General features: G+C 33.0%; 1 protein-coding gene across 1 annotated transcript; it reads left to right on the forward strand.

Annotated features, from left to right (window-relative positions):
- Positions 1-4529: 4529 nt before the first annotated feature.
- On the forward strand, positions 4530-8543 carry LOC107937081 (dnaJ protein ERDJ3A). Its single transcript, XM_016869893.2, has 7 exons — positions 4530-5017; positions 5344-5399; positions 5759-5832; positions 6063-6619; positions 6707-7048; positions 7253-7606; positions 7918-8543. Exons 1-7 carry the CDS (start codon positions 4931-4933, stop codon positions 8203-8205), a joined length of 1758 nt encoding a protein of 585 aa, XP_016725382.2. The 5' UTR covers positions 4530-4930; the 3' UTR covers positions 8206-8543.
- The last annotated feature ends 3290 nt before the right edge of the window (positions 8544-11833 follow it).

An 11833-nucleotide genomic window follows, 5' to 3' on the forward strand; every position in this document is an offset into this window, starting at 1 on the left:
TTTTCCTAATTTACCGTAAAATTAGAAGTCATATTGGCCCAGTATCATTAAAAGTAATATTGATAATATATCATTGAATCGAATTTAAAAATAAATTTAAGATAAAATTACACCAATAATATTGAATTAGAATTTATATCATTTTAAATTACATTTATTATTTTAGATTAATAAGTGTCGGGGAGTTTTTTCCTCTAATCTCCCATGGTAGTCATCTTTATATTTATAAGGCACGATTTCATGATGGAACATGTTAGGAGATAATTAAGTGTCATGCACAATAACACGTTACCTTTCTAGGTTTGACATATATCCTTAGAGTTATCTTTACTGAGATCCCGCGAGTTAGCGAGAAATGAACAGGTAGAGTGGTGAACTAACAAAGTAGGGAGCTAGCTGAGTGACGAGCTGGTTATGGTCAATATCTAACCCTTTAAATATATTTTTTGTTGTTCTGTTAATTTTCAAGTATTAATGTGAGTACATCTCCCATAATTTTACAAAGTGTTGTTCTTATTAGGCCCTCACAATTTTGTTTGATTCATGTCAACCTTACTCAGATGATAGCTCATGTATGGAACTGAAAAAAATTTGGTATGTGAAATCAACTTATCTACTTGAGTCATTACTTCATATTTACCGGTGCTAAGTTTTTATATAAATAAGATAATATTTACTTTTATACAATGTTTGTATGTACGTGAATTATCTTAATCATACGTGAATAATCTTCCCTAAACAGCTTTTATATATATATATATAAAAGATAATATTCATTTTAATAAAATAATAATTACTTATATATATTATATGGGATAAAAATATTTTAATAAATAATAAAAATAAATACATATATTCACGTAGAATGTACGTAATATAAAAACAATAATATAATTTAAAAGATGTAATAAACGAAAAGATGTTTTCTCAAATAATAATATTAAACTTGTAATAAGAAAAATCAGAGAATTTAGTTCACTAATTTTTCTTTATTTTTCTGTTTTCTTTTTCATTGAATATTACTTAATAAATAGGTAGTATTAAAATTGTATAAATTTTATTGTGAGATTTTTGGGAAGTGATTGTAATAATTTGGATTCTGTTAGAATTGTGTGACCCAAATTCTAAGAGATTGCTTGCAAGTCAAGTTAAACAAAAATATATTTTCTTTCTAGAAGATTTAGTATTTATTAGTATAATATATTTAGCATTTATTAGTATAGTTTATTTGACTTACTAATTTAGCCTATAAATAGGCTCCTTTACAATCTTAGAAAAAAATAGACACCCATTAGATTAGAACTCATAACACATTCAGAGAATTTTGTGTTTACGTTTGAGGGTTCTTTGTTTTTCGGGTTTTCGGGGTTTAGTTTTTATCTCCATCTTTTGTACTCTTCATTCTTTTGCCATTATAGTAAAATTATCTTTGCCCGTGGTTTTTTATCCTCTTTTGAGGGGTTTTTCCACGTTAAATTTGTGTGTTCATCTTCTCAATTTCTTCTACTATTTTTTACTTGTTCGTTGCTTATTCGGGACGATCCTAACAAGTGGTATCAGAGCTAGTTTAACTTTCATAGATCAGCCCGGTCAGAGATGGCAGCAACAAGGTTTGAAATTGAGAAGTTCGATGGTGAGACAAATTTCAATCTGTGGCAAGTTCGGATGATGGCAATTCTAGTTCAAAATGGCTTGAAAAAGGTTGTTACAGGGAAAAAGCCTGAGAATCTAAATCAAATAGAATGGGAAGAGCTTGATGAAAAGGCCTTGTCTGCAATCCAGTTGTGCCTCGCGAATACAGTATTGCAGGAGGTATTGATGGAGAAGACCTCATTCGCCTTGTGGAAAAGGTTAGAAACTCTTTATGCGACTAAGTCTCTGGCTAACCGTTTAGTGTTGAAACAACGTCTATTTACGTTTCGCATGAACGAATGTGAGCTTCTTAAAGATCACATCAGTCAATTCATTACTCTTTTAAATGATTTAAAGAACGTTGAGGTTTATATTGACGATGAAGATCAAGCTATGCTATTATTGTGCGCTTTACCCTCTTCATACAAGTCTTTCAGGGAGACCCTGATTTATGGCAGAGACAAACTCTCGTTCGAAGATGTGAATGGTCATTTGTTGAGTAGAGACAAACTCGACAATGAGTTTGATTTGAATAGCAAAGCAGATAGACAAGCTTCCGTTTTGGTAGCATCAAAGAAACGAGACAAAAGGTGTCGCTATTGCAAAAAGTTAGGTCACGTCAAAGCAGATTGTTATAAACTGCGAAATAAAAGAGCTGCTGAGAGTAATGAGGAAGATGTAGCTGGTGCTAATTTGGTCGATGAAGGCGGTGATGATTTCTTGTTAGTGTCAACGAGCGATAACTCCAAGCTTACGTCTGAGTGGATCCTAGATTCAGGATGTTCTTTCCACATGTGTCCCAATAGAGAATGGTTCTCCACATACAGTTCAGTTGAAGGTGGAGTTGTGCACATGGGAAACGATTCATCTAGTAAAATAATCGGTATTGATACTGTTAAAATTAGGATACACGATGGGACGATTAGGACACTCTCAGATGTCAGGTATGTACCTGATTTACGAAAGAATCTCATCTCATTGAGTATTTTAGACTTGAAAGGATGCAGAATCAACATCGAGTCGAGCGACATTAAAGTATCTCGTGGAGCTCTCGTTTTGTTAAAAGGTAAAAGAACCGGCAGTCTTTATATTCTGGAAGGTTCTACAGTGACCAGTGAAATCGGATGTCCCTCGTCCGTTACGGAGTCAAAGTCAACTCATTTGAAGCGGAGGCAACTTGGTCATAGGAGGGAAAAAGGTATGACCGTTTCGTTGAAGAGAGGTTCTCTTTTGGATGCAGGTTTTGAAAAGTTAGGGCACTGTATTCGTGAAAATCAGACCCGGGTTAGTTTTGATTTGGCAGTGCACAAGTCGAAGGCTAGAAGTCTTCCAGCTTCTAAGCATAGATTCGACTCAGTTAATTCCCTGCATAGTTCAAGATAGGCCCGTGGCGGGTTTTGGCAAAGATGGCATTGAAAGAATTTGTGTCAAGGTGGAGATTGTTAGAATTGTGTGACCCAAATTCTAAGAGATTGCTTGCAAGTCAAGTTAAACAAAAATATATTTTCTTTCTAGAAGATTTAGTATTTATTAGTATAATATATTTAGCATTTATTAGTATAGTTTATTTGACTTACTAATTTAGCCTATAAATAGGCTCCTTTACAATCTTAGAAAAAAATAGACACCCATTAGATTAGAACTCATAACACATTCAGAGAATTTTGTGTTTACGTTTGAGGGTTCTTTGTTTTTCGGGTTTTCGGGGTTTAGTTTTTATCTCCATATTTTGTACTCTTCATTCTTTTGCCATTATAGTAAAATTATATTTGCCCGTGGTTTTTTATCCTCTTTTGAGGGGTTTTTCCACGTTAAATTTGTGTGTTCATCTTCTCAATTTCTTCTACTATTTTTTACTTGTTCGTTGCTTATTCGGGACGATCCTAACATATTCGAATATGGGATTGTAATTATCCATCATATAAGGGTAGACTAAGCTTATGCCGATACTTGTTTTAGGTAAATTGTTGAATAAAATCATTTTTTGAGTAAAACTATGTAAAGATAAAATTAGTGAATTCAATTTATATTAACAAATATATGTGTTGATATTTCTTCTTGCTTTACTCTCATTGGAAAAAATGTCTTGCCCTATCCTACTGCCCAACTCCCAACTCTCAACTCTAGTTCAGACAACTAATAGAACAATAACTTGCAAGAAGTGCAATTTGAGGTAATTTTAATGTCATTCGATTTTTTTTGTTCAACTCAAGTTTATTTACATAACTACTACTTAATTTTTTTTATTTCAAAATGTCACATAATAGATTTAACAAAAGAATTTTAACAATGTTAACAACTTAACTTAAAATTTAAAATTTAAAAAGTGGAGGGATTAAATTTTAAAAAAATGAATGTACAAAGAACATAAAGATTTGAAGCATATTTTAACTTTTATTAAACTAAAATATCATAAATTTAAATAAAATAGATATATTACATCTTTTTTGTACAATTTCTTTCACGACCCATAACATTTCTAAACTCTTAAATTGAGAGATAAAACATATTGAAGTGTGCTCGAATTCACATCTTCTTGTATGTTCTTAGAGCGACGATGCCAACTAAACTAAAATTCAATTAATCGTATTATGTTTTTTTTAAATATAAATATCATGTTTATATTAATATTAAACCTAAAATTGATTAAAATATAATAGAAATTTGTAAAATAATTTATTAAATAATGTCTATAACTACTCATAATTCCTCTGAACTTTTAATGAGAGATGGATAAAACGTATTTAAGAACGCTCGAACCTATGTCCCTTGCAATAATAACAATGTTGATGTTAATCCCGTTAATACTTAATCGAACAATTTTGTGAAAGAAGTTTAAAACTATTTAAAATTTAAAAATATAATAGTTCGTTATAAAAAATAATGTAAATTGCTAAAATGAATATAAGAAACATATAATTGTGAAATAAATAATTGAATTAAATTTATTTTATGACAATTTAGCGGAACGGATATAGAAGTTGCATACATGTCCGTTCCACCTATGCGGTCCAAGGCATTCTAAAATTTCATTGGTCAGAGAGCGTGGGAGCACATGAATCCGCCACGTGTACCCATCGGCTTCAAGGATCAGGACCCCGCCCGAAACATCTGGAAGTTTTTGCGTTTCAATCCTCCCGAAACTATTTATCATGCAACCGTCATTTTCCTCCTTTTCAACTCCACGACTCCTCCTCCCTTGTTGATTCATATCATATAACCAACATTCCGATTCAAAAATCTTGCATCTCAAAAAAAAAAAAAAAACCTCCCGCCGGCGCTTCACGTTTTTGCGAAGATGAAAATTCGATCGCCACTTTCTTTTGCGCTTTTTTCAACGCTGTTAGTTTTATACGGTGAAGCCAAAACCATTGATCCTTACAAGGTAAGGAAAAGGAACTTTCAGCCCCTCTAATTTCTGCTCTATTTGTTTGCATTCACTTCTTACTATAGTTTTTGCTTAGATTTTCTGGCATTATGATTTATGAATCGACAGAATCGTCTTTTTTGCTATTTCTGTTTGTTCCTTGATAATTTTTTTAGAGTGCTATATATGGATACCGTGAAACCTAATATATGCATTCTTGAAATTCCAACAACTTATTTTATATTAAAGAATAGTGGAAGCATTGAGGTCATGAAAAGTGAGCTTCAGCTCTTTTGATTAAAAGAAAGTGAAAAATGTTTCTAACGAATCTACTTGATCCGCAGGTTCTTGGCGTGGACAAAAATGCGAGTCAAAGAGAGATTCAGAAAGCTTTCCACAAGTACGTTTTACTTTTATTTTGTTATCTATTATGAAAATTTAATACATTCCTTCGTCTTCTAGGTTATAAATTGGTCCTTTATTCTTTCACTATGTCTTGATGATTAATGTACATCATTTCAGTGATTACCATTGCTTCTATTGAATAAAAATGTTTAATTGTAGCATTACCTTCTGTTGTATTCTTCCTTTTTCGTTTTTACGTTTCTCAATATAGATTTCTTGTCATTTGATGCCAGGATTTGTGTTGATACTTCTAAACATGCTTGCTTATGCATATTCAATCATATAATCGCTACAAACATGCATTTGTTTGTAATTGTTTTTCCTAATCATTTTGCATGATTTGTACTTTACCAGGCTTTCTCTTCAATATCACCCTGACAAGAACAAAAGTAAAGGTGCACAAGAGAAGTTTTCTGAGATCAACAACGGTATTATAAACTTCTTACTTATTATCCTCCTGTGTTTCCCCTGCCCTTTCTCTGAATTAGGAAGTAGTATTACGTTCTTGATCTACATGGTCTCCGAGTTTTATTACACAGATGTGAAGTTATTAAATTTATCAGTAAAAGGACGGATTTGGTTATTGAACCTTTGAATTATTGTACTGTTTTTTGTCTGTTATATCAAGAAATCTGATTCATCTTTTTTGTATGATCAGCATATGACATTTTATCAGATGAGCAGAAGAGAAAAAATTATGATATGTATGGTGATGACAAAGGTGCCCCAGGATTTGATGCTGGGCACCCCGGGGATCATGGTGGATATACTTTCTTCACCGGCGGTGGACCTGGACAAAGTGGGTTTACATCAGGACCAGGTGGATGGCAGCACATGGGTGGGCAGGGAGGTTCCCAGAGTTTCTCATTTTCGTTTGGTGGCCCTGGTGGATCACGCTCATCTGGTAGCCATGGTGGACCAAGTTCCTTTGGTTTTGATATTGACGATATTTTCTCAGGGTTCTTTGGGGGTGGTATGAAAGATCAGGGTCAGTTTGGTGATTTCAGCAGTTTCAGCAGTTCGAGCAGGTCCCAGTCACAATCTAGGAGTTCATCTAAGAGCATCAGAGCAATAAATTCGGAGGCCTTCAGGAAAGAAATAACTGACCAAGGGATGACTTGGCTTTTATTATCTTATACACAATCATTGCAGGGGAAACAATATTATGAATCTATCATGGGGGAGGTGGCCAGTTTATTATCAGGAGCTATAAAGGTAACGTTGCGCTTGTGAATATTTCTGTAAATCGAATTTGCTAAGTAGTGATTCCATTAACTGACTTTTCTTTTTGTCCCTAGTTAGGTTGGGAGCATAAATTGTGAAACTGAGTTGTCTTTATGTAAGGATCTTGCTGTTCATCCAGAGAGGTCTCCAAGGTTGTTTGTTTACTCATACAAAGGAAGTGAGAAGGGTTCTCTTGAAGAATACAATGGTGATTTGACGGCTAAGAATGTCAAAACATTTTGTCAAGATCATTTACCTAGGTTTTCAAAAAGGATTAGCCTAAATCATTTTGACTTGTCTTCTAGTAATGTAGAAAGATACCCAAGGGTGATGCTTCTTTCTACCAAAAAGAATACACCTGTAATCTGGCGTGTTCTCAGTGGCTTGTATCACAAAAGGTTCACTTTCTATGATGCAGAGGTATGATCCCAAGATCTTAATACTTTGAATTTTTTTCTTGTAACTCTGCGAAATTTGGTGCTTTTAAATCTTATTTGAATTAGAAACATATCTATTCAATTTTATGCATGGGAAAGGGTAACGAGTAGCCCAAACTTCAGAAATTTTAGTGAAGTGTTTACTTGATGTCTTGCTCAGTACAGGCTTTTTTCGTTATTTATGTAGGTTCATGACGTTTCTGATCCAGCTGTGAAGAAGTTAGGTGTTGATGCACTTCCAGCTATAGTTGGGTGGCTGTCCAATGGAGAGAAGCACATCCTGAAATCCAGTATTTCGGTGAAGGATTTGAAATCTGCAATCAAAGATCTCAGTGTGTTGCTTGATAGTTTTGAGAAGAAGAATAGAAAGGTAGCTTCATCTCGGACTAGTGAAGAACAGACAGCTTCCGCAGAGGGACAGTTGCCTTTGTTGACAGCATTGAACTTTGATGGTCTTTGTGGGGATAAAACTCCTGTCTGCATTATCGGTGGATTCCGATCATCCAAATCTAGGGATAAGCTGGAGTCCCTTTTATCTAAGGTGAGAAAAATTCCTCTTTCTAAAGAACAGATTTCTTTTCCCCTTTCAATTGGTGAGAAGTAACTCAAAAGGTGCCAGAAGAATGTTGTGGCCTTACAATTTAGTTTCTACTAACATTCTCCTGTTCAAGTATAGAATACTGAGTGGAATTTGATATTGGTTTTCTATTTCTCTTTTTAGATAGCAATATGAACATGCTAGTTGGTGGTGAATCATGTAGATACCACTAATATAACCGTATTAAATGTTTGCATTGGAGATTGCTTGCTGAAATGCCTAAGAGTCTGTTGCATGTTATTATGTACTTTCAGGTTTCTAAGAAATCTCTATCAAGGAGACAGAATGTAGCATCTGGTTCTAGGGATGCTTTATCCTATGTCCTTTTAGATGCTACCAAGCAACAATCATTTCTAGGTGCATTTGAAAAGTCTGGATTCAAATCGATAGATAACATCCTGGTGGCGTACAAACCTCGGAAGGGAAAGCATGTTGCATTTACAGGTGACATGACCATTGAAGAGGTAGAGAAATTCATAAGCTCTGTTCTTAATGGAGACGTACAATTTACCAGGACAAGGCAGAAGCCAGTTCTCAAGTGAACCAGTGTATGAACATAGTTCTGGTTTCAGAACACGATGTACAGATTGTAAAGCTTTCACATCATGCGAGTTCCTGAGACATCTACACAATACAAACACCTTAGCCCCGAAATGCCACCTTCGAGCTGTGTTCTTTCATCATACACGCTTTATGAGTGTTGATGAATATCTGCATCATGAAAAAGGTGTTTACAAAAGCATTGTTGGTATCAGGGCCGGAAAATCCCTGGCTCCATCTGACATAGTTATAGAATAATTTATCTTTTTTGACAAATAAGGAAAAAGAGAATCAAGATTTCAAGGTCTTTAATCATAAATTCTTTTGGTCCCTTGCTTTATCAGCTAGTGCAAGTGTGGTTGATGCTTTTGTTATTTTGTCAATCATCTACTTTTTTTTTTTGGTTGGATCCTCAGTTGTCGACGTCATTAGTTCTAAGTTAAAAGATGAGTTTAACACTATATAGACGTGTAAGATTCGCATCTCAATATAAATCCTAAACGTTCAAGGGGATGATGAAATTATGATGTTATTATTACACGACATTGACAGAGAGAAAGAAAACAAACGATGGAAGTTGCCGTTTGAACTATGACATGAGAAACAAGGGATGGTAGTTGCCGTTTGAACTATGACATGAGAATACGTATTCAAACACCACTAAGTCGGTTTTTGGTCAGTATTGATATTGACAACATGTTATTACTGTAGAACTATTTTTATGTAGTAGTACAGACTACAGAGTTTCTTGTTTCCCAACAATGCTTCCCGGATTGGTCACTTTCCTCTAATTGCCTCGTGGAACTGTAACAGGACACTTCTATATATATAGCTGCTAAAGCAAGATACTTTACAGCTAATGCCGTCAAGGGTTGGCTAACCCCTCACCCATTGTTTCAGAAACCTCTTTACAGCTTTCTTCTAGTTGCTTCCTTCATGTTTCATCCTCCAATGTCTAATTATTAATGTCGAAATTTATTATGGGTATTAACTATTCATATACTTGGATTTACTTACCAATTTGAGTTTTGATTCTAGAATACGTGGTTATAATTTTCTTATAATAATAATAATAGGAAAAAGGAAAAAAACCCATTGGAATCAATCTGGGTTTCCCGTTCAAGAATGCTCCCATTGGCAAATGGCATTGGCAGCTTGTTCAATCAACTCATGTGCTGGTAGCTTCTCTTGCGACAGCTTTCGTCTGTAGGAAGTGGCCGCGTGTTGCCTCCACGTGCTCCATGCTACCGTTTTTCTGTGGACTCTGAATCATGTTAAACTAAATGAATTGTCCTTCTTGCTTATTCCCGTGATCAACGTTCAGGTGTTCAATTTAAATAATGATTCTATGGTTATCAAGTTTTACATAATTTTATGCTATAGTAAACTTAAACTGTGCCAAAGGTGTCTTATTATTGTATACAGTAATAACTTATGGCTTCATCAATCATCCAAAACCTGACAGGTAAAATATACTAGATTTCTAAGGATGGATGACTTGGTGACGTGGGCGTTACTCATTCCCAAAATGATACCATCGGGCTAGGTTAATTTAATAACCAACGTGTGGTAATATATTTTCAACTTTTTATAAATAGAATTAGTGCTTCTTTTGGGTTGGTGAAATTAACCCATTATTGATGTAATCTCGTCAATATTTTGAATAAATTAATGAAATTAAGTCCCTTGACCTTGAAAATAAGTCATGATCTTAAGACGGAATATCCTCCTCTTGAAGCAAAAAGGTTCTCGAAATAGGATTCCCAGAAATTCCTATGGTTTCCAAAACCTTGGCTTTGCTTCTGGTTTTGTTTTTCAATTCAAAATCAAAAGGATTTGTGTCCCAACAAGCACAAAACACGCGGCAACTATGGAGAAAAATCAGTGAAAGTGAACTAACAGGTGCAGCGTTCAAAAACCATGGTTACTTACAGCCCAACTCATCACGCATTTGGTTGACCACTTGACCCCCTTTTCTTTAGCGTTGCATCCCATTAGTATTTTAACATTATTGAGACTCGGTGATACTGATAGGGCTACTATTAAGGCCTATAACCAAATCTTATTATATTAATGCAGATTAATTAGTATTTGTTTTATACATATCTCATGTGTGTGTCAAGACCCAACTTTACAAGATTGATTCTTATGAATAAAATATGAGTTACGTTTTTTAATTTCAAAATATTAATATCTGATCTATAATTTTATTTTTAAACTTATGACTATTTTCTATTTATTTTATAATAAGATGTTTCTATAGAGTAATTTAACAAAAATAAAATGAATTCAACACTTATTTACAATATTCTTGAGTTATAGTTTTATAATTAAATTTTATAGAGAAAATGACCTTGATAAAGCTTAGTTTATATTTAGAAATTTTACTCATACCCTAAATAAATTTATTTAAAATTCAATGTAATTATTTTAAAAAAATTAATTAAGTTTTTATTGTTGTTTTTTATCCAATTAAGTTTAAAAATTGTAAAATTTTATGTTGGTCAAAAAAGTAAATTTATTATTATTTTTTTAATTTTTATTTATTTTTACTGTTAAAAACTTTTGTAGTTGACAGAATAATCAAATAGTTACAAGCGGAGTGTTACTATTATCTCATTCTGACATACAAGTATTAGTTTTTAACATTAAAAATAGATAGAATTTTAACATAAAATTCAATTTACTTTTTAATCTAATGTATATAGATTAATTTATCCATTTTTTAGTAAAAAAAAGTAAAATGCAATCCAAAATAAAAACTATAAAGTAGTTGTGAAATCAAATTTTTACGATAGTAAAAATATAATTTCATCATTTTAATAATCTATATCTTTATAATTTTAAAAAATTAAATTAAATTTTTATATTTTTAAAAAATTAAAATATAATTTTATATTTATTAATTTAAAATTTAAAAAAGATTAAATGAAAAAAATTCATTTTAAGGACCCGCACCCTACCAGCTTGCCTAGTATGGCGTCTGCTATAAAGGCCTCCTCATTGTAGTTTTACTAGCATGGTACGAGTATAAAACCCACTAATCTATTAGCTGTTAGCAGCTACATTAGTAGGAATGTTAATATTTGGTTAATGATGGTTACAAATTGATTGAATTAATCATTTTAAAAGCTGAAATTTAATGTAAGGAGAGCTTAATTTTATTTTAAAAAATCAGTAACCCAAAAATAAACGCAAGGATGCCGCAGTCTAAGCCTTAGTGAAACTGCACGAAATTAATTTATCTTATTGTTAATTGAATTAATTTAGTTATAATATCATTAAAATTATATATTTATTATTTTAAAAAATATCATTTATATGAGTGATTTATCTCTAATTTATGAGGATTATTATAGGAGGGATTCCTTGTGTTTGGTGCATTTGGAACAACATAAAACTCTTCACCTTTCAAAGTATACCTTGAAACCCTTTTGAGATCATCAAAGTCTCCTATAGCTGGGTAAAGTAGTACATCTCAATTTATAAGAACACTTATGAGGATAGCTCCAGTCAGGTATTGATAGGTAATTGGGTTCTTTTAAATATTGATGGTACTATTAAATTGGACTTAGGAATTGGAGCTACTAGGGGAGTGGTGTGTGATGGGAATGGTGATTGGATTTTTGG

Source organism: Gossypium hirsutum, chromosome A09 (genome assembly GCF_007990345.1).
Source record: "Gossypium hirsutum isolate 1008001.06 chromosome A09, Gossypium_hirsutum_v2.1, whole genome shotgun sequence".
Taxonomy (NCBI): Eukaryota; Viridiplantae; Streptophyta; class Magnoliopsida; order Malvales; family Malvaceae; genus Gossypium; species Gossypium hirsutum.